We start from the raw sequence: 26575 nt of genomic DNA, 5'->3' as shown, positions 1-26575 counted from the left end.
ACTGTCCTTCTAGAAAGGAGTTGATGATATTTATTCTGGAAATACCCTAATCCTTGAAGTGTTCAGCGGCTGGGACACATTGTCCAGCAACGTGGCTGGAGAGGATGCTCCCGGTGATGGTGGAGGAAGGGCCCTCTGTGTAATCGGCTGGCTGCCCACATGTCGGCTGCAGAGTCTGACTTGGATAGTTCTCCCTGAGAACTGTTGTGGGTCCTTTGATTTCCTGGCAGTGAGTGATGAGGACAATGAGAGGTTCTTCGCCCCAGTAAGAACAAAAGGCTCCTGGACTGAAAAAGCCCAAGACCTTGGTGCCAGGCCAAGGTGAGGTCTGGGTTGTGTTTCCAGGAGATGAGAACATTTCATTTTAAGCTATCTGCATTCAATAAACAGAAAAGCAGAGGTTAATGTCCCATTGCCGGGACTCTTTATGGGCCCTCACGGCTGCAACAGCTGGTTTACTAAGGGCAGTGCGGGCCCTTGGAGTCCCAGTCCTGCCACTTCTGGACAATGTATCAAAGGGCAAAGGACTGACCCCCAGGGATCTTCTTAGAGGCTGTACAATGGGAACAATGGGGCTCCATGGAGTGATTGTGAAACTCAACGATGTAATATATGTGATGTGAAAGTGCTTTGTAAGCACTACTGTTATTTTTGGTATTTGGATTATCATAATTGGCTAATTGGAGAACACTCCCATTATGCTTTTTTTTTCTATTTTTTAAATTTTATTTATTTTATTTTTTATGTATTGGCTGCATTGGGTCTTTGTTGCTGTGCGCTGGCTTTCTCTAGTTGCAGAGAGCGGGCACTACTCTTCATTGCAGTGCGTGGGGTTCTCATTGCGGTGGCTTCTCTTGTTGTGACGCACAAGCTCTAGGCGTGCGGGCTTCAGTAGTTCCAGTGCATGGGCTCAATAGTTGTGACTTGTGGGCTCTAGAGCACAGGCTCGGTAGTTGTGGCACACGGGCTTAGTTGCTCCGCGGCATGGGATCTTCCTGGACCAGGGCTTGAACCCGTGTCCCCTGCATTGGCAGGCGGATTCTTAACCACTGGGAAGAATCCAGGGAAGCACCCCCGTTATGCTGTTGAATGGGTCTATGACCTGTGCCTTCTCTTAGAGCATCAGGTAACTGAGCTTAACAGCTCAACCTAGTTAAGAAAATTATGGCTTCAATCATCATGTATTGAATGTTATTTTATGTGCAAGACACTGAGCTTCCTGTGGAAAGAGGAGAGTCTGGGTGCCAGACTCTTCCCCATCTGCTACTTGACTCAATCCCTACTACAACCTCATATGATAGATATTATTCCCATGTAATAGAGCAAAATTTACTTGCTACAAGTCCTATCTCTATTCATGCCAGGGCTGGGATTTGAACACTGTGCAACCCCAGGGCCTATACTCTTGCCCTGGTACCTTACTATCTCTCTGTCCCTGGGGACTTTAGATGGACAATAAATCAAGCTATACAGACAGTGAGTATGAGAGGAGGGTAAAAGTACACTAATTAGCTTACTATGTGCCTTAGTTAGCTATGGCTATATAACAAACCACCTGCAAGTTCAGTAGCTTAAAATAAAAAACAAATAAATAGCACACGAGCCTATGTCTTGATGAGGTGTTTCTTCTGATCTAAGATAGCTGCACTTATTCTCCTGTGGTCATTCGTGGGCCACCTGTGGGCTGATCATGGCTGGGCTTTCTCCCATGTCTGGGGCCTCGGAAAAGAAGGCTAACTCAGCTCTGAGTCTTTGGCCTGAGCTTGCTCTCATGGCAGAGGCAGGGTTCCAACAGAACAGAAGTGGGTAAGTCCTCCTGAGGCCTAGAACTGGCCCACTGTTACTTCTCAAAGCCACGTTGCAAAGGACTTAATTGAGGCCATCTGTGCAGTAAATCTATGGTACAATAGTTCTGTCCCTTGTGCTTTATCTGTATGATGGCATTTCATCCTCATAACACCTCTATGAGATGGACACTGTTAGTAGCCCCACTGTGCAGATGGAGACATTGAGGCACGGATGGATTAAGCAAATTTGCCCAAAGTGATGCATCTGCTAAGTGAGAGAGGGAAGAGACTGTGTGTCACAATGAGGTGTGTTCTCAGCATGGTGCTCCCCTGGGAGGTGGGGGGGTGCAAGCACCACAGACATGGAGGAAGATGGGACAGGCTACAAGGCACTGAATGCCCAACTGTGCAGCTCTAGCAGGTGGTCCATTTAACCAACTTATGTGACCTCCTTTCTCCTGAGAAGCTCCTGAGGGAAGAGAGTTCAGGGCCCCTGGAGGGCGGCAGAATCCAGCCTGGACCATCAGCCCCCATGTCACTGAAAATGTTTGTTTTGTTGCCTTTAATTTTTTAGAAAGGTCCCCTGGCTGGGACTTCCCGTATCTGGCTCGGTCTGCGATCTGTTCGTCTGGGAAGAGCAGGGAAGCCCTTGGACCTCGGAGGCCCCAACTGCAGCGTCAGCTCAGCATTGTCACAAAAATAGCCCTTCTCAGGGAAGGCAGGTACTTCCTCTGGCTGCGTTTCCCCTCTCGGCCGCGCCTGGCCCTCAGAAGAAAAGAGACAAGAACCAACTGCACACAGGATCGGGATGTGGCTGGTAAGAAGGCTTTATGGGGACTCAACAGCAACAAAGGGAGGAAATGAATATGCAGTATTAGTAATTATACTGTACGCGTCCCAATTTGTATTTCAATATGTCATTTCCATAATAAAACTGCCAAAGCGAGTAACTAATGGCATGGACTCACGTCAGGGAGTTGGGGGAGGATGGGGGTGGACAGAGGCTTTTTTCCTTCCTAATAACAAAATTGCCTTCAGTGAGAAACTCGTGGCAGACTGGCTCTTTACAAGGCAAATGTTTTCCAGGAGATGAAGCCGCAACCCAAGACTTCTAGGGAAAAGGAGTCAAGGTTGATTGGCTAGCTGAGAGCTCCTTGAGTTCCATAACTCTGTGGAGTTGTTCCAGGGCAGGGATGCAACCTACAGGATGGTCAGGCCAGATCAGAGCAAACTGAGATGGACTTTGGGCTTTGGAAAGCTCATAAGATAAAAGTATGAGTTGGCAACAGCCTTGTGAATTTGGCTGTCCCGTCAAAGGCTCCGGAACCTATTATATTGCTGAAAACCCCCATGCCTTTGCACATGCTGTGTCTTCCACTTGGAATGCCCTTTCCCTTTCTTTTGCCTACCTGTTTGTTTGTTTGTTTGTTTGTCTGAACTCAGCATATGTTCGCCTCCCTGGAAGCCATCCCTGACCACCAGTCCCCAGCATCAGATTTTCTATTCTGGGAGAATCTGGTCTCCAAAGATTCAGATGACATCTGCAGCACTTACCACAACAGGTGGTAATTGTCACTTAATTTCTCCCCTCCCCCACTGGACTGTAAGCCATCCCCCCCGCCCCCCCACCCCCCCCAGAGCAGAGAGCTCTGTGGGGTGAGCAAGAGCCCCTCCTGGAAAAGGGGAGCAAGAGCAAATGGCATATCATTCTCCACCTCCCCTATGGCCAGGTGAGACTTACCTGGCTTTGCTCAAAGCTCCTCTCCCTACTTATAGATGGAATAGAATGTAATCTTCAGGAAAAATAACAGAATAAGTCTGGGCATGAGAAATAATAATAATAGTGCCCCAAAATTACATGATGCTTTACCAATTACAGTGCTCTTTGTGGACTATTGCAACTGATTCTCTCATAACAACACCGTGAAGTAAGTGGGCAGGTATTATAGTTATTCTTGTTTCACAGAGAGGAAGAAAGAAAAAGGGGCCTGTCCAAGGTCACATAGGTGTGTGGGCCAAGAGCTGTACCCAGGTCATTTTTTAAAAATAAATTTAATTAATTAATTTATTTTTGGCTGTGTTGGGTCTTTTTTGGTGCTCACGGGCTTTCTCTAGTTGTGGCGAGTGGGGGCTACTCTTCAGTGCGATGTGCAGGCTTCTCATGCAGTGGCTTCTCTTGTTGTAGAGCACAGGCTCTAGTTGCGCCGGCTTCAGTAGTTGTGGTGCGTGGGCTCAATAGTTGTGGCTTGCGGGCTCTAGAGTGCAGGCTCAGTAGTTGTGGCGCACGGGCTTAGTTGCTCCGTGGCATGTGGGATCTTCCTGGAGCAGGGAACGAACCCGTGTCCCCTGCATTGGCAGGCAGATTCCTAACCACTGCGCCACCAGGGAAGCCCTCGAATCCAGGTCTTCAATTCCAATTCCAGAGCTCTTCCCACTGCTATGGAAGATGTCAGAGGTGGTCTCATAAAGTAAACTGGTTATAAGGCTCTGAGGTCATCATAGCCCTGGAACTAGAGGGCTTGAGTTATCTTTACCTCAAATGTTTTGTGAAGAAGCCAATACAAAAAAAGATTTAAAATAATATATAAAGGAAGAGCTTGCCTCTTCTGAAACTGACATTGGGTGAATGTTATTTAGAAATGTTCTCTAGTGAATATTTATCTTAGAGCCAGAAGTTTTGGGCAGAATGAAAGAAAATGAAGGTGGTTCCCCAGATGAGAAAATATTTTTCAGTTATGTAATATTTAGTTCAATTTTAGTCTCCCTTCTCATTCATTGTCTTGTGCTCTCGGCCCAAAATCACACTTAAGCACTTTATCTTCAAAGATAAAACAATATCAACCAATAAGCAGATACAAGAAATAATTCCCTCAGCTCCATCTTCCTTTTCCATCCTTCACTAGACTTCTAGAAAGATCTTTCTCAAGTTCTCATCTCCTCTCAAGTCCACTATTCACTCTACTCACTTCATTTGGTCCCTTTCTTTCTCCCGGACCATAGAGTCAGCTTCCTGAGGGGTTTCCCCTATTTAGCCTCTCCTGACTCAAGCCCACCAAGATGAACTCTCCAAAACCACATGTTACAAACAGGGCTCCATCCATGACTCAGCCAGGTCCAAGTCTCTGACATGGTTTAATTCAAAGGCCTGTGGTGGGCAGAATAGAGGATGCATCCTAAAATGTCCACATCCTAATCCCTGGGACCTGTGAATGTTACCTTACATGGCAAAAGGGACTTTGCAGATGTGATGAAGCTGGGGATCCTGAGATGGGAGGGTATCCTGGATTATCCAGCTGGACCCAATGTAACCACAGGGGTCCTTACACATGAAAAATGGAGGTGAGAGAGTAAAAGAGAAAGAGACTTAAAGATGCTACTCTGCTGGCTTTGAAGATGGACAAAGGGGCTACTGGCCAAGAAATGTAGGTGGCCTCTAGAAGCTGGAAGTCTAGGAAATAAATTGTCCCCTAGAGCCCCCGGAAGAAGCATAGCCCTGTGGGCACCTTGATTTTAGTCCAGTAAGATCCATTTTAGATTTCTGACCTTGAGATCTGTAAGATAATAAATTTGTGTTGTTTTAAGCCATGAAGTGCTAAGTGCAATAGGAAATGAATACAGGGCCCTTCATAGATTTTCCCTGACTTACTTTGCCAATCTCACCTCCTGGTGACACCCCCTTCCCATACCTGCCCAGCCTCTCAGCCCTCCAGTCACTCAGACTTCCCTCAAACATGCTGTTCTCTTTCACACCTCTGTGCCTTTGCAAAGGCTATTCCCTCTGACTCAAATGCTCTTCCCCTTTTGGCTGCTTGTGAACTCCCCTTGTCCTTCAAGACTGATCTCAAGTCTCGTCCCTACGTGCAGGTGTTCCCCACCCCATCAAGCTGGTCTAGTTGCCCCCTCTCCCAGCCACTGTGTATCTCTCTCTCTTTATTTGAGCCTCTGAGGTAGATTGTATGCATTTTTGTCCATTTTGTTCACTACTGTATCCTTTATACAAAGCCTGGAGTAGTCTCTCAAGAAATATATGTTGAATGGCTGTGTCTTTCTTCCCCGATAGAACAGGGAATCCTGGTGCCGAAACTTTTCCTTCTTTACATCTCAAGTATCTAGTACAATGCACGGTAACTGGTAACTCCTCAAATACAGTCTTTTTTGTTTTTTAATATTTATTTATTTATTTAGGCTGTACTGGGTCTTCGTTGCGGCACTCAGGATCTTCAGCATGTGGGATCTTTAGTTGCATCATGCAGACTTCTTAGTTGTGGCATGCATGCAGGATCTAGTTCCCCGACCAGGGATCGAACCTGGGCCCCCTACATTGGAAGTGCAGAGTCTTAACCACTGGCCCACCAGGGAAGTCCCCTCAAATATAGTCTTAATTGACAAATTAATGGCAGTAAACCATGGTTTAAAAATAGATTGCTCTAAAGCCCCATTCGATTTCAGAGAAGTATAACTTTGACCTCTCCTCTACCTCCTGGAAAAACTGGGCTGCTCCACATCAGGGCAGTACACAGAGCAGCTTGCCTGGCATCCTGTCACCTATTCCAACTGATTGTGTACTTACCATGTGTGTGTTGCTTTCACACACATTTTCTCACATCTTCCGCAGAACAGCCGGGTGTGGTCCATGTAGTTGTCCCCCACATTTACCCATGAAGCAACTATGAACTTGGAGGTTGGCATCCAATCCATCTTCCTAATGCCAAAGCCACAACTGATTCCACCAATCTTATTGCTTGTGGGATGACCAGCACTCACGTGGGTTGTTATCTCTCTCCCTCAAAGCTCTGTCCCCCATCAGCTTGCATGGGGATAGGAGGAGGGAGAAAGGAGGTGATGGAGGCTGTATGTATATCAGACTGTATTGGCAGCTATGCTTGTGTGTGCAGAGTATCTTCAGGATACACAGGAAACCAAGTGGCTGGTAGTGGCCGTCCAGGAGTGGGAGGGTGACACCCTTCATTTACTGGGTCACTATGTGTCAAAACCCATTTTAGATCCTGGGTATATATCAGTGGACAAGACAGACACACAATATACAGCCCTTTCAATTGTTTTAATTTATCCATGCATAAGTTCCCCTTTCAGAATAAAAATAACTATTTAAATATTAAATAAAATAGAGCAGGGAAAAAATCACATTCATGCCATTGAATACTATATACCTATTCAAAAAGATGGAAGGAACATCAAGATATATTTTTATGTGAAAAATCATCATAATTTATGCTATATTATTTCTGTGCATGAAAAACATACATCTACAATATTTAATATATTTACATTTGCACAGATGAATGCAAATATATGAAGAAAAACCTGGAAGGATTGTGGTGAGTGATAGGGGGGTGTGATAGGATGAATGAGAAGTGTACTCTTTACACTATTTACTTCTGCATGATTTCAAAAGTGTTTATGTGTAAAAATATATAACTTTTTAGATTAAGAAAGGACCCTGAGACCCCAAGGCCACAGCTGGTCTCAGAACACAGGTCCCAGTGGAGGGGAGATTCCATCGGCCCTTGAAGGCTGCTTCAGCTGCAAGTTTGGACTGGCATCCCAAATGGATCCAGGGCCCAAAAACTCTCCCTTCTCCTCTCTGAAAATAGAGAAAGCCTGCTGGCTTTGAAAACTAATAATGCTCTACCTGCAGATGAGACCAGAGCCCCCGGGAAGGCTGAAGCGGGTAGCAGGGCCATGGGCCCTGCAATAGCTACATTGTTGATGGTGTCACCAAGGCCCCCACTCCAGGAATCAGCAATGAAAAGATATTGGTAACTTTGACATGGAGGAGATTGCTTTCTTCTGTAGGAAAGAGAAGCTCTGTTTTGAGGACAAAAAACCACTTGCCCTGACAAAATGCTTAATTAGGAGATAAGCCAGGGAGCAGTGGGAGGGGTGTTGTTTGCCAGGGGTCCTGGGGAGCGAGTACACAGATGCTGTCCTGGTGTCCCGTGGTCACTGCTGATCAGGGCTTTGCGGGCCACTGGAGAAGTGGTGTGTGAGCGATTGTGGGCAGGGCTCTCCTGGCCCTGGGACAAGTCATCAGATTTGTCAGGACCTCAGTTTATTCATCTGTAAACCAGTGACTGTAATCCCCACTTCACCAGGGGTGGAGGAGATTAAGTGAGACTCTGCATTTCAAGTTCTCAGCACCATGCCAGCTACCCAGTTTATCTGCTCAGTGGCTGGTAGCTGATAGCACTATGATTTTTATACAGACAGTTCTGCATGGTGGCTAAGAACGTGGGCTCTGGATCAGAGCACCTGGGTCAGTTTTCCAGCTCCCTCACTTACCAGCTATGGGACTTGGGCACTCTCTTCACCTCTTTGGGCCTTAGTTTGCTTATTAGTAAAATGGGGATAGTGCTAGTACTTACCTCACAGAGTTTGTCAAGATTAAATGAGCTAATACCTGTTAAGCAATAGGGCCTGGCCCGTGGTGGTCAGTACTTGCTAGATATTAAGGACTATTCACCATAACAATGAGAATACACACAAGGCAAGGATGTCCTGAGGGCACAAAGTCTGCTTTCTCACCAGACGTTTGCCCACTGTCCAGTCCTGCTAGGTTGCAGGAGACATGGAACAGGACATCCCTTCTCCCTGCTGCCAGGATGGATGACACAAAGAAAAGAGGTTTTACTCCATATCCCCGGCTGCCCTGCTAGAGAGTTGAGACCCAAGACCCCTATTTCCTTGGTTTCAGAACCAATGCTCTTTCCTCTACATGTGGCTCAAAGGCAGCCTGGCCAGACAATCAGGGACCTGGACCACGTGTCTACTTGGAGGGAGGATGGCAAGGTGCAGCCTGTGTGGAATTTGAAACTAGAGATGGCCTAGAAGGGGGTGCTGCCATAGAAGTTGGTGATCCCGGAAGCAGTTATGATTTGCGTCTGAGCAGGGATGACATGAGTCTGCCCTGGGGAGTGGGCACCTTGAGAGACTTGGGCTCTGCTGTTTTTTCAGGGATGCACTCCTGCCCAAAAGGAGTGGAGAGACGGGTGCACTCAGCAAACTGCCTTCCAATGTGGTGGATAATACGTGGGGACACCGCAAAAGTACCTCCTCTGATCTCTGAGTGCCAGCAGCAGATGTTACAGAGGCAGGGTCCATTAAAAGGGACACACCACCCTCACAGACACCCACATCTAAAATGCAAATTGCCAAGGTCCGAACATTGTCATCAGCTTAAACCTTTAGCATCAGTTAAGAACTAATCAGGGATTAGTTGGCAGCTCCTTGAAATTTAGAATGGCACCCAAGTATTGGGGATGCTGTGTGTGTGTTGGGGAGAGGGGAGGGACATTTCCATACACAGAGAAAGGGAGCAAAGTAACTGCAGGACAATTTGACAAAACCCTGTTAATAACCTTAAAAATGTGCAAATGCATACCCAGCTATTCCCTTCCAGGAATGTATCCTAAGGAAATAATTAGGGATGTGTTAAGATTTTGCTCCAGAATGTTTATTGTAACATTGTTTACAGCAGCAAAAAATATTTGGAAACAATTTAAATGCCTACCGTTGGGAGGCTGGTTAAATAAATTATGGTACAGTCATACAATGGAATATTGTGTAGCCATTAAAATATTATAAAAGCATATTTATTGACCTGGAAAGATGTTCATGATTCATTATTGAGTGAAAAAGAGGTTACAAAACAGCCTGTACAGTATGGTCTCATTTTTTATTTAAAAAAAAAAAGTATATATATAAAAAATGTAGCTTGGGAGAATATTCTTTTAGGGAAAACTTTGCTAGAGACACATATAATATAGGATCTTATGCAGGATGTTTCTGCATGATGATAATATAGCTTTTTCACTTAACATGCTTTGACTTTGCTGTAGAGGGAAGGGTGGTACAAATTAAGGGCCTGAAGTGGGTCAAGTAGGTATAATTGTGTGTGTATATCAACCAAGGTATTATACGTAGCAGCTGGGATTTGGATGGTTTTTATTATTTTTTTCTCCTCTGTATTTTTTGTTAATTACTTACTTATTTAAACTTTTTTAAGTTATTGGGGGGGAAAGACCAAAAGAAATCCAAGCTAGATGGCTAGAGGACCCCAAGAGCTGGGAGGGAGGAGAGGGGTGTTGCTTCCAAATCTCATCTGCAGTCTGGTCTCCCAGGGACAGTGCCCGTGGCCTTCCCTGGGCCCCTGGTATACATGCTACCAATAGCCAGGCCCTCTTTTCTGTAATCATGTCTCCTTAGGGCAATTGTGTAGATATGTGCTAGATTGTTTCTGGGCAGACGTGGTCTCCTCAGCCAGACTGCCATGTGACCCCCTCATTGGATACACATATATTCTGCACTTATGAATGGGGCAGACAGTTATGTATTCCAAGGGTAGCTCTGATTCCTTTTTTCTCCTATTTTTTAATTAAATATTTTATTTTAATATAATTACAGATCCTGTCTGCTCTTTACCTGGTTTCCCCCCAATGATAACTTCTTACAAGAAACATGTGAGTGTGTATCTGTTTATGGTTCTTTTTTCCCAGCTTTATTGAGATGTAATTGACATATAACACTGTGTAAATTTAAGGTATATAGTGTAATGATTTGATATACATGTGTATTGTGAATTGCTTGCCACATTCAGGTTAATTAACACATCATCACCTCACATAGTTACCTTTTTTGTATGTATGTTTGGTAAGTACTTCTAAGATCTGTTCTCTTACCAACTTTCAAGTATATAATACAGTATTATTAACTGCAGTCACCATGCTGTACTGTAGATCCCCAGAACTTATTCATTTTGTAACTAGAAGTTTGCACTCTTTGACCAACTTCACCCATTTTCCCCAACCTTTCTTCTGGCAACCACCAATCTACCCTCTGTTTCTATGGGTTCAGGTGATTTTTTTGGTTTTGGTTTTTTTAGATTCCACATGTATGAGATCATACAGCATTTGTCTTTCTCTATGTAACTTATTTCACTTAGTATAATGCCCTCAAGATTCATCCATGTTGTTGCAGATAGCAGGATTTCCTTCTTTTTATGGCTGAATAATATTCCATTATATGTGTGTGTGTGTATACACATATATAAACATATATATGTAATTTTCTTGATCCATTCATCTGTTGATGAACACAGGTTGTTTTCATGTCTTGGCTATTGTAAATAACACTGAAATGCATATGAGGTGCAGATACTATTTGAGATAGTGATTTCATTTCCTTAAGATATACCCAGGAATAGAATTGCTGGATTCTATGGTAGTTCTATTTTTAATTTCTTAAGGGACTTCCATACCATTTTCTTTGTTTTTTAAATTAATTAATTAATTTATTTATTTATTGGCTGCGCTGGGTCTTTGTTGCTGAGCGCAGGCTTTCCTCTAGTTACAATGAGCAGGGGCTACCCTTTGTTGTGGTGTGAGGGCGTCTCATGGCAGTGGCTTCTCTTGTTGTGGAGCACTGGCTCTAGGTGCGTGGGCTCCAATAGTTGCAGCACATGGGCTCAGTAGTTGTGGCTCGAAGGCTCTAGAGTACAGGCTCAGTAGTTGTTGTGCACGGGCTTAGTTGCCCCGCGGCATGTGGGATCTTCCCCAGCCAGAGATCGAACCCATGTCCCTTGCATTGGCAGGCAGATTCTTAACCACTGTGCCATCAGGGAGGTCCTCATACCATTTTCTGTAGTGGCTGTACCAACTTACAATCCCATCAACAGTGCACATGGATTCCCTTTTTTTCACATCCTCACCAGCACTTGTTATGTTTTTGATAATAGCCATTCTAAAAGGTGTGAGATAGTATCTCATTGTGGTGGTTTTTTAAAAAACTTATTTATTTATTTATTTATTGGCTGTGTTGGGTCTTCGTTGCTACATGTGGGCTTTCTCTAGTTGCAGGAAGCGGGGGCCACTCTTTGTTGCGGTGCGGAGTCTTCTCATTACTGTGGCTTCTCTTGCTGTTGAGCGCGGTCTCTAGGCACGTGGGCTTCATTGGTTGTGGCACATGGACTCAATAGTTGTGGCTCACGGGCTCTAAAGCGCAGGCTCAATAGTTGTGGCGCATGGGCTTAGTTGCTCCACGGCATGTGGGATCTTCCTGGTGCAGAGCTCGAACCCGTGTCCCCTGCATTGGCAGGTGGATTCTCAACCACTGCGCCACCTAGGAAGCCCTCATTGTGGTTTTGATTTGCATTTCCCCGATGATTAGTGATGTTGAACACTTTTTTGTACCTGTCTGCTATATTCTTTGGAAAAATATTAAGACATTTGCCCATTTTAAAATTAGATTAATTCTTTTCTTTTCTTTTCTTTTCTTTTCTTTTCTTTTCTTTTCTTTTCTTTTCTTTGTTGTTATTGGGATATATGAGTTCTTTATATATTTTCAATATTAACCCCTTACAGACATACAATTTGCAAATATTTTCTCCCGTTCTGTGGGTTGCCTTTTCATTTTGTTGATTGTTTCCTTTGTTATGCAGAAGTTTTTTAGCTTGATATAATTCTACTTGTTTATTTTTGCTTTCTTTGCTTGCACTTTCAATGTCATATTAAAAAAATCATCGCCAAGACCAAAGTCAAGGAGCATTTTCCCTATGTTTTCCTCTAGGATTTTTATGTTTTCAGCTCTTACACATAAGTCCTTAATCCATTTCAAGTTAATTTTTGTGAGTAGTATAAGATAGAGTTCATGCTATCTTATATTGCAGATATCAAACAGATGGAGCCAAAATTGTTTTAGCTATTCTAATTCACTTGCTTTTACATATAAATTTTAGGATAATCTTATTTATATCTGCACTTTTCTCTGGCTGCTTTCAAGATTTTTTCCTTGTTTTTAGTTGTCAGAAGTTTAATTATGGTGTGTCTTGTTAGAGATTTCTTTGGATTTATTCTGTGTGGAATTCACTCAGCTTCTTGAATCAATAGTTTATATCTTGACAAATTTGGGAATTTCTCAATTATTATTTTGTCCAGTATTTTTTTCAGCCTTGCTATCTTTCTCCTCCCCTCCTGGGATTTCAGTGACTTACTTTAATCTTAGACAATTTGCTATAGTCCCATGTTCTGAGGCTCTGTTCATTTTTTTTTTTTTAATTCTATTTTCTCTCAGTTGTTCAGACTGGATAATCTCTATTCTACCTTCTAGATCACTGATTAATTCTCTTGTTCCCTCCATTCTGCTATTAAGCCCATTCACTGAACTTTTTATTTTGGTTACTGTACTTTTTAGTTCTGAAACTTCCATTTGCTTCTTTTGTAGATCTTTGGTTTCTGTGTTAAGCCTTTCCATTTTTTAATTTGTTTCAAGAGTGTTTGTAATTGTTCCTTGAAATACTTTCATCATGGCTATTTCTCTGTTATCTAGGTGTTGGCATCCTTTGGTTGTCTTTTTCCATTTGGTTTGAGATCTTCCTGGTTCTTGGAATGACGAATGATTTTTCCATTGAAATCTGGACATTTTCCTATTATAAGACTCTGCATCTTATTTCAACCTTCTGTTTCATGTGGGTTCCTCTGACACCGCTGTGGAGGAGAAGTGGTGGGGGGGCACTGTCTTGTTACTCCTCGGTAGAGATAGGAGTCCAGGTTCCCCTCTCATCCCAATCGATACCTGACAAGTATGGCCTTTTGTTAAGCTGTGCAGAAACAGGAGTTCCCCATGTGATCTGCACTAACGCTGCAGGGGAAGGGCCCTCTTTACCAGCTGGTAGGGGTGAAAGTCCTGGCTCCCTGTTCTGCCTTCTCTGGGACCATTATGGCAGGCGATGTTGGGGAGCCTTGTTACAGCCTGCCTAGGGTGGAAGTCTAGTCTCCCCACTTGGCCTTTACTGGTGTGGGTGTGGGTGGGGTCACAATTTTTCTGTGGTGTTTGGCTGAAGCAGAGTGGTTATTATCTAAAAGTTTTTTGTCTTGCTAGGCTGCCCCTTTCCTGATCATCTGGCTAGAGAAGACAGACTTTTGTCTTTTTTTTTTTTCCCTTTTGGCTGCACTTGGCATTTCCAGGTTGCTGGCTTCTTCACCTCCAAACTGGGATAAATGAGGCAAAAATAAAACCCAGAGAATTCACCGCTGTGTTGTTCCTTGGGCCCTGAGATCCCTAGCTGGTCTGCCTTTCTCTTTCCACCTCTAGGAGTCCTCTTAAGTTTGTTATATACATAATGTCCAAGGTTTTTAGTTGTGCTTAGTAAGAAGATTATGTCTACCTCGTCTTCCTAGAAGTAGAAGTGCTTTCCTCCCTGTGTTTACTTCCATCTCTTAACAAAAGCAAAAACCTATTGAAATTTCAGTATCATGCTAAATTTTAGCATAACTTACCAATACTTTTAAGTGATCAAAGTCCTTTGCTAATAGAATATCCCCATGAGATATTTTGGGCCCATCTTTCCAAAGAGATAATCAGTCTTGAATTATACAAGTATCTTCTCTGGGTAAATCTGTTATTAGAGTAAAATTAACCCCATCAAAGGATGTTAACATTTTGGTAGTTCAAAGGGTGGAGGTGGAGATAGTTTAATACCCAGAATGGCTGTCTTAAAAGCACCAACATGATGAACTATTTGGTCTTGCTTCACCATGCCAAAACGCCACATGGTTCTTGACAAGATCCCCCTAAATTATCTGTAATCCCTCCCAACCTTTTGGGTTTGATTTCCCAGAGATATTGCCCAAATTCCTATTGTTTCTTTCAGCACAGCAAGTAACCAAAACCAAATCAGGAACAAATCTCTGAATATTATTAATAAAGGAGGAGTTTCCTTTGAACTAGAGTCTTTTAAACTGTGTTTCCCAGAGATTTCCTGTGCAGCTTCAAAGGAGTTCATGACCACTTTGATTAGGACTTTATCTCAAGCACTAATGGATATAGGCGTGTTCTATCCATCAGCGAGGATGTTAGCCAATTACATCCCCTTGTAAAAAAGGAACACAACCCCTCCTTGGGGTTATCTTCTTCATCAGAGGTGAGAGTTGGCTGTTTCTCCAGCTCTGATCCCTGTGGCAGGAAAACTTGGGGGAACCAAAGAGGACTTTTCTGTTATTACTTGATTTATTTGTAGGTCCATCCTAATATTGAACACACGTTGACAAAATGCTGTCTGTTGCAACCAGATTCTTTTATTGCACTATTATTTCAGTCACTTAGGGGTTTGCAGAAAGATGGTGGGTGGGGGACAGCTAATGGAGACAGATGGCCAGTGCAATTATCACTTGAAAAACAGGTTTGTCCTTTAAAAATGACAACAGCAGTGGACTCTCAATGGCAGGTAAAATTTAAAAGAGGATTAGTAAGGGACTACCTAAGAGAAAAAGAGAAGGTGTATCCAGGGTATTCCAGTTGGAGGGGGCACTTTAGCTTTTGAATGACACCCTCAAAGTCACCCCTTCATATTTCAGTTCCATTTGCACCCATGGACTTTGGCAATGGCAAGTGGTGGTGCGTGTGGGGTCATCTTTAGGAAGGGCAAAGGACAGAATAAACGCTGAAGTGTCCCTCCATTCTTGGAAGGGAAACATAGAGGGGAGGGTATATGGGACTTTTCAGCAGAGTGTTTATGTACCTGATGAGAAGGCAGGAGACCCACAACTCTCAGAGCTCTCTGCCCTGCGTGAACCCCGAAGCTCTACTTCAGAACCCTGGGAAAAGCTGGAAAAAGAATCTTAATTCTCTGAGGAGAGTGGCTAGGAAGTCAGGGCCAGAATTCCTACAAGCCAGCTGATCATAGAGCGTTATGGCTAGATGTGACCATCTGGCCTATATCCAGTTTACAGACGAAGAAACTTAGCCCTGAGAAGTGCAATGACCTGCCCAAGAACATGCCCAGTTAGTGTCAAAGTCACAAGTGGAATTCACGGAGTCAGGTCCTTTCTGTGTAATCTGCCCTTTCCCTTTTGCTGTGAGTAATCCTATCTTACAAGGCTTGGTCAAGGGCTCAAAGCCAGAAGTGTGAGAACCAGAGGGTCTGAGCTCATGTTCTGGACTCCTTGGGGAGCTCTAGGTTGGACGGTACTGTAGCCCCACCTATATGATCTTCTTTTGCTGCCAAGGCTTGGGAAAGGAAGATCTGCAGGGGCATCCGGGAAAGGTAGCAGCAATGAAATAATACTAACAGCCACTTATTGAATGCTTCCTCCATGCTAGGCACTGGGCACTTTACAGGCATCATCTCATTTGATCCTCACAATAACCTTGTGAGGTAAGTGTAATTGTCATTTCCATTTTGCAGATGAAAAACTGAGGTTCAGAGAGGTTATGTAACTTGCCCAAGCTTATATACCTGAGTAAATGCCATCTCTGCTTGGCATTAAACCCTAAGCTTTTAACCCATGTGTTGTGTCACTTCTCAAAGGCAGACTATACTCTGAGCTCCCTAAGTCATCGTAGAAATTTGGATGCCTGCTTAATTCAGGTATACAAAGGAAATAAAATGTGATACCTGCTAGCTTAGCTGTATCAGGGTGTATCAGGATGGAGGTAGTAGGGAGAAGGCTGGTGTCTCCGGAGGGCACCAAGCTCCCTGGAGATGGTTCTGGGCACCCTGGTGTGGCTCTGAAGACATGATGCTGGCTGCACAGTCCAGCTCCACTCTGACTCTACCTGGCTTGGTTGTGGGGATGTGGCCCAGATGAGCTCCCTGCAGGCAGACCCTTGGGTAAGTGAAGTTTGTCACATGTCTCCACCACTTTCTGCTCGGGGGTTACCTACCCTGGGCCAAACCCCATTTCCCCTCCTTTCCCCTCCACGATATTAGGTCCCTTCTAGCAGTGATTCTCAAGCCCAGTTGCACATGAGAATCACCTAGGGAACCTTTTAAAATTATTGGTATCTGAACCCCATTTCCAGAGATTCTTACTTTGATTTTGTTTGTTTGTTTTTGGCTGCACCACGCAGCATGCAGGATCTTAGTTTTCCGACCAGGGATCAAACCCATACATCCTGAAGTGGAAGTGTGGAGTCCTAACCACTGGACCACCAGGGAATTCCCCAGAGATTCTAATTTAATTGACTAGGTTAAGCTTCCCAATTAAGTTGCCAGATAAAATACAAGACACTTGGTTCAATCTGAATTTCAGATGAACAACAAATAATTTTTAGCATAAGCATGTCCCCCAAATTGCATGGGTCATACTTATACTAAAACATTATTTGTTGTTTATCTGAAATTCAAATTAAAGTGGGCATGCTGTATTTTCATTTGATAAATCTGGCAATCCTATCTCCAAGTCTTTCTAAAGCACAGGCCCAGGCTGAGAACCTCTTCCCTATGTGATCAACAATCCTTCTAAGGGCACTTATGTATTGCACTCAGCTTCACAATCTCTGGCACGGGCGGTAAATACGTGTGTTTTCTTAGGGCCTTCGGTGGCACCATGTCTGTCCTCTGGCTCAGCAGTGGGAATAATCGTGTGAAAAGGCAGATAGATCATGAGAAGTTAGCTTGGGTGCCAAGGGGAGGTTGGCAGTGTCTGATAAATAACACTGAATGTGCTGCCTATACCCTAAGTTGGTCCTGTGCAGAATTTCTACTAATTGAACAATGTGTATTGCAGTTATTTTATGCAGGGCACTTGTTAGGCGCTGCAGGGGATGCTGTGTAAGAACTCACAGCCTGGGAAGGGAGAATCCAAGTTTCCTTTACTGGAGAAATATTCAGTCTACAAGCTAATGAGGATTTGCAACAAGTACCTTTTTATGTACATAAACCCAGCTAGTGAGACTGCATAAACTTACAGTCAAACCACATGGGCTGGACAGAACTGGATAAAGGTAAGTGGGTTATAAACAGGAAGAAGGAACATCCTGCTGTTCTCAGCTGGAAACCAGGGAGCACCCCAGCCCTGCCACATGCTCGCTGAGCCATCTGGAACAAGGCACTTATTTTTCCTCAGTCTCCATTTCTTCATCTATAAAATGGGGGTGATGATAATAGCTCATAGAGGGATTGTGAGGATGAAATAAAATGTGCTTAGAGGATGGGGCCTGAAATATTATAAGCATTCCGTGAACACCAGTTCTTATATTTATAGTGTCTCTAAGACAACATGGGACCACATTACATGTATGTATAGTACACTCAAAATTGCTCATGTCCAAAGGATGAAAAATTAAACTAACAAGATGAGAAGACATTTCCTTAGTATCAGTTCAGCCTAAGATTTGATAGAGTCCAATTCTTCCAAGACTTTGAAAAGTAAACCAGGAAATGGAGAAGAATTTCCCAATTCTAGCCTCCGTGTTTGGAATTTTCTACTCAATTCTACTTTAACAATGATGCAATTAAGCATCAAAAGTCTAAAGCAGATTCTTGCAACTATATGCCAACATGTTATTCTCATGTGCCAGCCTGTCTGGGATAGGTGTTTTTAAGGTGTAGTTATATGGAAACAGCCTCTGATTACATTTCTGACTTTACCAGGTAAGTTATAATTTTAGACAGTTGTTTTGACGTGACTTTGGCAGGCCACACATATCTGTGAGATTGTTGGAACTCTGTGAATTAGAATAACATATGAAAAACATTTTTTAATTTAAGTATTCTGATACATAATGTAGTATGCCTGACTGTGAGGAAACATGCAAAAGGTCAGTGTATGCAAACAAAAGTCAATTTCCTACGTAAGCAAGAAGAGAGAAAGGGTTTCCAGTGAATGCAAACCCTTCCTTACTCTCCTTTATGACTGCTTCTGTGATATGTAAGAGGATGTAACAGTCCCTCAGTATGAATCCCTATTACTCTGGCTTCAACTTGGAGTTTATATTTCATTTTCTGAAAGACATGGGAGTAAAGGGTTTTGGGGTGCATGTATGTGCCTCTGTGTATACCTGCATGCATGCCACTGGTCCTAGGTCACGTGTATACCTGGCTAAGAGATAAGTCCCGTGAGGGTGGGAGTTTTGGCTCTTTGCTCACTGCTGTGTCCCTACACCGAGAAGAAGCCTGACACATGGGAGACTATGTCTTCTGATGGAACGAATTAATCCATAGGTTGAGTTTGTGCTCATGCGTCTATTATCCCTGAGAAATATATCCACTCCCGTGTTCATCAATCTTTCCGCACGGGAGAACCGAGCTCTGGGTCAGGAAGGAGAGAGGGCAACTCGCAGGCCTCAGGCAGGAGAGATGGAAAAAAGAAGAGAGAGGAAGAAAATGCTTCAGAGGGGAGGAGAACATAGGTCGTGGACAGGTGTCCAGGCAGAAGTTCAGGAACTCGAAGCCGCACCATTCTGGGATGCTGCTTCCCTGCAGATTTTGTGCGGCCCCCAACGTGGGGGCTGCTTCCCAGGTTATTGAGTCTAGTGGTTCACAGACAGAGGTCCTTGTCCCCCAGACCTCTTTGAAGACAGGAATGGGTCTCCTCCAACTGTTTTTTGTTTGTTTTCCAAAAAGAGGATCAAAGGGAAGCAGGTTTTTCCCAGGTGTAAGGCAGATTGGGTGACCTGAAATGCCACTTTACTTCTGGCTAGAATTTTACCAGCTCAGTGGGGTCATCAGTTTCTCCCATGTTGATCCAAAACCCCCATGGGTAGTGACATCCCCATCTGTAATTAATGACCGTGGGGGAGATGAATTAATGATGATTTTTGGAACGGGGGGAGAGAGGTAGACTGTGTGCCAATGGAACTCTCCCATCGTAGGTGAGGACGCTGACACTGCAGATGGTGAGATTATTTCTCCAAAATTACACAATAGCGCAGTAGAACCACTGGCCCCAAACTCTGGGGTTCTAACTCTTGCTCCCATCTTTTTGCCATTGTGTTAGTTTTCCCTGAAAATCTTCCAGGACTCTTAGCCCAATACTATCCGGACGTGCACAGGATAGTAGTATCGGTGCACAACTCTTCACAGTTTCCAAAGTTCCTTTATATATACTTTTGGCTAGGCAAACACTGTTCTCCCCACTTTGCAGATGGGACTACTGAGACTCTGAGTGACTTACGCAATCAGCCAGCTCATCATCAGGAGGAAGATCCTTTGCCACCTACACACTGCCTTTCCCTTCCATCTCCTGGTACTTAACATTTCACCATTAGAACTGTATTCCTGTAGCTGAAGGCACTGGCCATTTTTTAATTCCAAATGCATCTGGAAATGATCATATTTGAGCTAGTGTCAGACACTGGTACCTGAAGGTACCCGGATTTTGGAGTTTCCTGGTGGGGCAGTGGTTAAGGGTCTGCCTGCCAATGCAGGGGACATGTGTTCCATCCCTGGTCTGGGAAGATTCCACATGCTGCAGAGCAACTGAGCCCGCGAGCCACAACTATTGAGCCTGCATGCTGCAACTACTAAAGCCCGTACGCCTAGAGCCCGTGCTCCGCAACAAGAGAAGCCACTGCAATGAGAAGCCTGCACAGCACAATGAAGAGCAGCCCCTGCTCGCAGCAACTAGAGAAAGCCTGTGCGCAGCAACAGAGACCCAATGCAGCCAAAATTAATTAATTAATTAATTTCTTAAAAAAGCACCCGGATTTAGAATCTTTATTGAACTCATTTAAAAAAATATGGAGACATTAAAGAAAATAGAGGCCTGAAGGCACCCCCACTCCCGCCCCAGGGTACACCCTAGAATAAGAATATGTGAAAAGAGAAGCTTTGTATGATTCCCAACTTTGGTCTCAGGCCACTGCCTTCACTGCCTGGTGATTTTGGAAGATTCTCCGTTAGAGGCAATTTATTACCTTGGAGACCCATCTTGTCACCAGATATGTAGAACAATAAGAACAGGGGAGAGGGTGGCTGGGCCTCTGCACTTCTGGGGAAGGGAACTTCAACCATCTGGTTCAATGGGTTTCTGACTTCTCTACAGAGGCAGCATTTTGATATTTAAACTTTAATGTGAGTGACTCAGGAACAGTTTTGCAGTGTCAAATGGCCTCTTCTTGCCATGCTGGAGCAAGGAAGCCATGAAGGGCCAGCACCAAGGTTTTGGCCAGGCAAAGAAAGGTCACTCATCCCTTTGACTATCATAGCCTAGGCCTCTGTTCTGTGCCAGATTTGTGCCACGCTGGGTGCCAGGAGCTGGGGATGCTAGAGGAGCGAGGCATGCTCCCTGCCCTCGATGAGCTCATAGTCTAATGAACCCTGTAAGTACTGGGTGTTGCATAGGAGAAGCCCAGGAGCTGGCTGAAACAGGAAGGGCCTGCCAGCCTCAGAGGTCCAGGAGAAGGGCAGAGTCCAGAAGAGCAGAGATAATGCCCAGGGGCAGGTGACATCCGGGTGAGCTCCAATGTAGGGTGGAGGCGCTTTTTCCTCTGCCCGTGTCTACACCTGCTGGTGAGTGCGGGGGTGGGGGCATGGGGAGTGGTTGAAGGAGGCCTGGTCAGCACTTTAAGCCCGTGCAGGATCCAGTGGGAGAGGCAGAGTCCCACAGTTCTCCTTGTTCCTGCCATTCTGCTTCTGCCTCATCAGTCCCTAACCCCCAACTCCTGGGCTTTCCTTGAAGCCACTTTCCCCTCCTAACAGATGAAGGCAAGATAAAGGCTCCCAAGGAGAGAGGGAGCCCTGAGGCAGCTCCTCAGATCATTGCCAGACAATCCCTTTCCAAAGGGAAAGGTGCCCAGGAAAAACTTGGCTAGGAAAGCCCTGAGGATTAGGATTCAAGTGACAATGCAGGGGACAGAAGATGTTTTGATGATGTTTACCGAGCCTGAGTGTAAAGACCACAGGTCAAAGGGCAGAGGAGAACCTGACAAGGTGCTGACAAGGTCCAAGGAAAAGCTAGATGTTGGAGGGTAGACTTAGGCAGAAAGTGCTCATGAGGGGAACACAGGTAAGGAGGAAGGGCAGGGTTAAGGACCCCAGGAGAGCCAAAGTGGTCCAGGATGGGGAAGGGAAACCCATACCAACGCAAGGTGGGGAGGTCTGGGGGCAACTGTCATATCACAGCCTCAGTAATTAACCAGCCTCTGTGTACCTAAAGACATAATTACAGGCAAAACAACTCCTTTGATGTAAGAGTGTAGTATAGTCTGGGTGAAAAGAGGGGCAAATAAAAGAAAGAGTGATTTTGCTTTAATATGCAAACAAGGTTGATGGAAAAATATTACCAAACAGGCAAATAGGCCAAACAAAGAAACAGAAGTTTGAGAAAACGAGACCCAGACTGAATGGGCACCCAAGACATCTAGGGCCCTTGGGAGCATCCTGGCTGGCCTGGCCGGGCACTGCAAAAATTTGCTGCTTTCCTTTCAAAGAGTTCACATATTCTTATCAGGCTGGTTGCCTTCTCATCCGCTACCTGTCCTCTGCAGAAATTCTCAGCAAGTTTCCAAAGAGACCTGTTTATGTATGAAGTCAAAGCCCCGGAGAAAGAGGTGCAAAGGGTTTGAACGGCTCCTCCTGGGAAGCTAAGGTAATCAGGAATGGAGCTGAGCTTATAACCTGGCATCCTGGATGCCGTCCCATGATGTGGCTTCTGAGATACCATTCTTTCTGTTGGGGCTAACTTTATTAGAGAACTCTTAATTGGGGGATGGTGAGGGAGAAGGGATGCTAACATGATTTAACACTTGATGGGCTCTGAAAAAAATAAGGAAGGGCCTTTGAGCTTTAGTACATTCATCGTTTCACAGATATGTTACCAAAATGAATATATGCAACTATACTGTATGTGAGACTCTGGGGCACAATAGCATAGACTTTGTGAAACAAAAAGGCATTTCTCCTGCTTCCACTGTGTCTCTTGTGGTGCCATTGTCTGATCCTAAGAACTCACATAATAACAAAAAACAATGCCACTATGATGGTGGGGGGGAGGACTTGATTTGGCACCAGCAGTGGTGTTTTCCATGGGAATGATGGTGGGGGCTGTGCTGACTGTGGGAATAGTGCAAATCAGCACTTTTTTGTAGATTTTCTTCAAGCCATTGTTTATTTTGGCTTTGGTCAGATCCGTGGCCCAGCTTGAAGATTCCCACTGGGCTTTCTGAAGCTCACAGACCTATGAGAGATGAAATAGGGATAAATAAACAATGATAAAACACCCTACCCCCGCCCTGGCACTTATGTGTCGGGTATGCCTATCTTGGCGGGTGTATATATACATACATGCAGGTCGCAGTACTGCACATGTGCACAGTTGGTCCTCGTCTCCACCGGGGAATTAAACAGTGACCAAGGTTTTCTCTGGGCTTAGGTGGTTCATTGTCTCACTATTAGCTTTCATCTGGGGCAAGGGAGATCGGGACTGTTTCACACAAGCACGAGTTTTTGCAAAATGGCATTGGATAAAACTCTTTTGAAACTGTACTTCCTGAAGTCCTTAGATGTTTATAGACTTTTAAACATGAGTAACTCAGATTGTGGTTCCAACAGAACAAAAAGTAAGTAGTTTTTCTGATTGTGGAAGGTGAACTTTTACCTCATATCTTTTAGGAGCTCCTCCTCTACCCTAGCCAAACGAGGCAGAGATCAATCAAGGTGGAAAATGAGCAGAGAGTATGTGTCGTATGATTATAGGATGGTCCAAAATGTGAATATATTGGTTTTAAAATGCCGGATACTGATTGTTCCTGTCATATCAGCAGCATGTTATTATAGTCTAAAAATACACAAGACTTTGTTGAGGGTGTGCGTATTCTGTTTTACATAGTGAGTGTTTTACAAAGAAATGTACTTTCTCTCCTTTTTTCAAAAAGTTTTCATCTCCAGGAAAAGTTTTCCTGACAAATGTGCATGCAGCTGTCCCTAAGCAGGGTGGCTGGGTCGCACAACTCCAGGGGGCAGCATTCACTGTTCTATGTAAATGGTATCCCTGGAGGAAAACTGCAGGTGACCTCACAAGATGACAATATTTAAATGGGCTTATTGCAGAGATGTTTTCCAACAAAGTGCAGAAGAGTCTTGTTTCCTGCAATTTATTTCCCCCCTTAGCTGCAAGTAGGGGACTCAGGCTCTTGTCTAGGTCTATAGACTACTGGAAGAAAAAGATCTTACTAGGGGCCAGGCAGAGTGCTAAGTGCAGATATAATTTAATGAGCACACGAATCTTATCAGAGGTTTCACGGATGGGGAAACTTAGGCCAAGAGAGGTTAGCGGACTCACCCAGGCACACACGCGGTCTATATGCAGCAGCGCTGGGGCCTGAATCCTTCTCTCAGGCACTCCTGAAGGGCCCTGGCTCCCAGCACACTTCCCAGGCCTGGAAAGCACCCATGGCTCCTTTAGACCCTGACTGGGTCTGCAGCAGCCGTGAAACAATGTCAATTGGGGTAGGGGTCTTCAGAATCCAAAGGTGGAATTCAGCTGGGGTAGGGGTTGAAAGTTCCTGGGCTGCCACTTATGCTTTTCTGTCAAATAAAGAGAGCCACGTGTGGAGGCACCCTACTGTGAGCTTTGCACAGCTGGACTAAGGCTGGGAAGAGGAACGTGGAGTGAGATGCTTACATCTCCTCCCCCTTCCTGGAAAATAACTTTGCATTTGAAGGGAGAAAGAAAGAGTGAGTAAATCTGTAACTGGGATTTGGTGGCCTGGGAATTTCCTTTAGCTCTGTGAAGGCATATGCTGGTGCCTCTGGGGGTGAGTGAGTGTGTGTGTGTATGTGTGTACGCGTACACGCGTGCGCATTGGGGGGCGAGAACTCGAGGTTACATATGATTTTTTGGATTCGGCTTTTAGTTATTTTTTAAGTCATAGCAGCTACCATTTGTTGGAAACCTACTATGTGCCAGGCATTGGTATTATTTTTATGTAAAGAAAAAAAATAGCTTAGTAGTTTGTTTTTATGCCGGTGAGCTCAGAGCCTTCGAGTACTTTTTCCATTCGGCTTTAAATCTTATGCTCTACATTGTGGTAAGATTTGGGGAGAGGCGGGGAAGTGTGCGGTGACGGCCAGGGGGCGGTCCCTGCCTCTCTTGTCTCCACCTTTTATTTTGACCGGTCCGATGGCGACAGGCTCGCACTAGGACCCAGGCGCCAGAGCGCCTCCGTCTGTCCTGTAGGTTCATTCAATCTCCCATACACACAGACCCACTGCGAGACGGACACACACACACACACACACACACACACACACTCAAACACACAACTGCACGCAGCGAGGCTCGGGAAGTCAAGTCGCCTCCTCGCCTCGGTGCCTTCTTCGCTCAAGCCAGCCGGCTCTCCCCTGGGGCCCGGAGCTCCGCCGGGCCGCGCAGCCCCAAAAGAGGACGAGCTCGGCGGACCCCGCTCGCTCCATGGGCAAACGCGGGCGGCCGCGCAAGGAGGCGCGCTGCGAGGGCGCGGGGCTGGCCCCCGCCGCGCCCCCGGCCGTGACCGCGCCCCAGCCCCCGGCCCAGCCGGAGGAGCCCGCGGGGGCCAAGCTCAGGTGCCCCTTCTCGGACATTTTCAACACCAGCGAGAACTCGATGGAGAAGCACATCAACACTTTTCTGCAGAACGTGCAGATTCTGCTCGAGGCCGCCAGCTACCTGGAGCAGATCGAGAAAGAAAACAAAAGTAAGTTTGGGGGCCCTGCCTCCTCCTCGGCGCCCGGCTCTTTCTTCCTCGCCCATTTGGGTGACTCCTGTCGCCTGCTCGGCCCCCCTCCCCCCAACACACACACATCCAGCCCTCGGCAGTAAAGCCGATGACACCGGAGAAAGGACACGCACGCACAAAGCTGCTAAAGATGTAACAAAGACGAGCGGGGGGCGGGGGGTGCCTGTCTGTGAGTCCGTCTGTCCGTCTCCCGGAGGCTGGGAGGACCGCTGGGCCGAGGAGCGGGGGAGTGTTGTTGTTTGCTGACAACTGAGCCGAGAGCTCTTCTCTTCGAGGTCGCCTTTCTTCCTTTTTTTATTTTTTTATTATTTTTTTTTTTCATTTTTTTCTTTCCCGGAGCCTTCTCGGGCAGACAAGTGTTGTTTTTCTGTCGCTTGTTCCTGGGTGGGGTGGGGATTAGAAGCCGAAAGTTGGAAACTGTAGGCAGAGCTCAGCGGCTCCAGAAAGAAAACACACAGACACACACGACAGCGATACCAACAACCAAACAGCCCTCCACGGCGTGGGCTCGGGCTGGCTCTGCTCTGCTTCTCCCTCTTCTACTTTGGTTTTTCCTCTCCTCTCGAAGCAAGGCTGGGCTCGGGCCATCGCGTCCACTGATACAGTCCCCCTGCGCCTCTGCTGCCCTGGGGTGCCCCCCCCAAAAAAAAAACAGGCCGGCAAAGCCAAGCACCGCCAGCAGCTCGCCCCGGACCGCCGTCCTGCGCCCGGGAAACTTGGCGAGGGGGACGCAGCTAGAAGGAAACTTTGGGATCTTGCAGGAAACAATAGTTATGGAAGAAGGTGTGGGCTGCTGTGTGCGGTTTCTTTATTTTCTGGGATACAGCTCCCGAATGAGCGCGCTGGGCGAGAAAGGCAGATGCCTTCCTGGCGGATTTCTACTGTTCCCCCCACCCCCACCCCAGATTCAGGTGGAGACCGATGCGTGTGTTGGGGGGGGGGGGGTTTGCTGGGAGCCCCACCCCGGCCTGGCCTCCTTTTTGTATTTGTTTGTTTCATTTTTGCCTCTGCCAGCTGGGTCCCCCTGTCCTCCCCAGGCAGTCGCTCAGCGCCGTAACAGGGGCACGGGTGTACGGCGTTTCCAGCACGGTCCTCACAAATAATAGCTGCGAGAAGGGGGAAGGGGCCGAGGCAGGTAGACCGACAGACTAGAGAAAAGCAGGCTGTTTAATCTGTCCGAACAAGTAGGAAGATCAATGAGATATGAGAGAGAGAGGGGAAGAAAGAAAGAAGGAAAAAAATGGTCCGATTGCAACGTGTCAGATCTTGCAACCTACTACCCCCCCCCCCCCCAGGAAAAAAACACACAACAACCACCCTCAAACACAAAAACA

The 26575-nt window shown here is 45.6% G+C and overlaps 1 protein-coding gene across 2 annotated transcripts in view; it reads left to right on the top strand.

Annotated features, from left to right (window-relative positions):
• The first annotated feature begins 24689 nt into the window (after nt 1-24689).
• MXI1 (MAX interactor 1, dimerization protein) overlaps nt 24690-26575 on the top strand; it is an 83883-nt gene continuing 81997 nt past the window's right edge. The window contains exon 1 of one of the 2 annotated variants that reach the window (XM_057737290.1): nt 24690-25199. In XM_057737290.1, the coding sequence (XP_057593273.1) occupies nt 24938-25199 (262 nt within the window). In that variant the 5' untranslated portion in view covers nt 24690-24937. The remainder of the gene's footprint in view (nt 25200-26575) is intronic. The other variant, XM_057737289.1, reaches the window with a different exon arrangement.

This window comes from Hippopotamus amphibius, chromosome 5 (assembly GCF_030028045.1).
Source record: "Hippopotamus amphibius kiboko isolate mHipAmp2 chromosome 5, mHipAmp2.hap2, whole genome shotgun sequence".
NCBI classification, from domain to species: domain Eukaryota; kingdom Metazoa; phylum Chordata; class Mammalia; order Artiodactyla; family Hippopotamidae; genus Hippopotamus; species Hippopotamus amphibius.
Note: the sequence above shows the minus strand (reverse complement) of the source record. Positions and strands in the feature narration are given on the sequence as shown.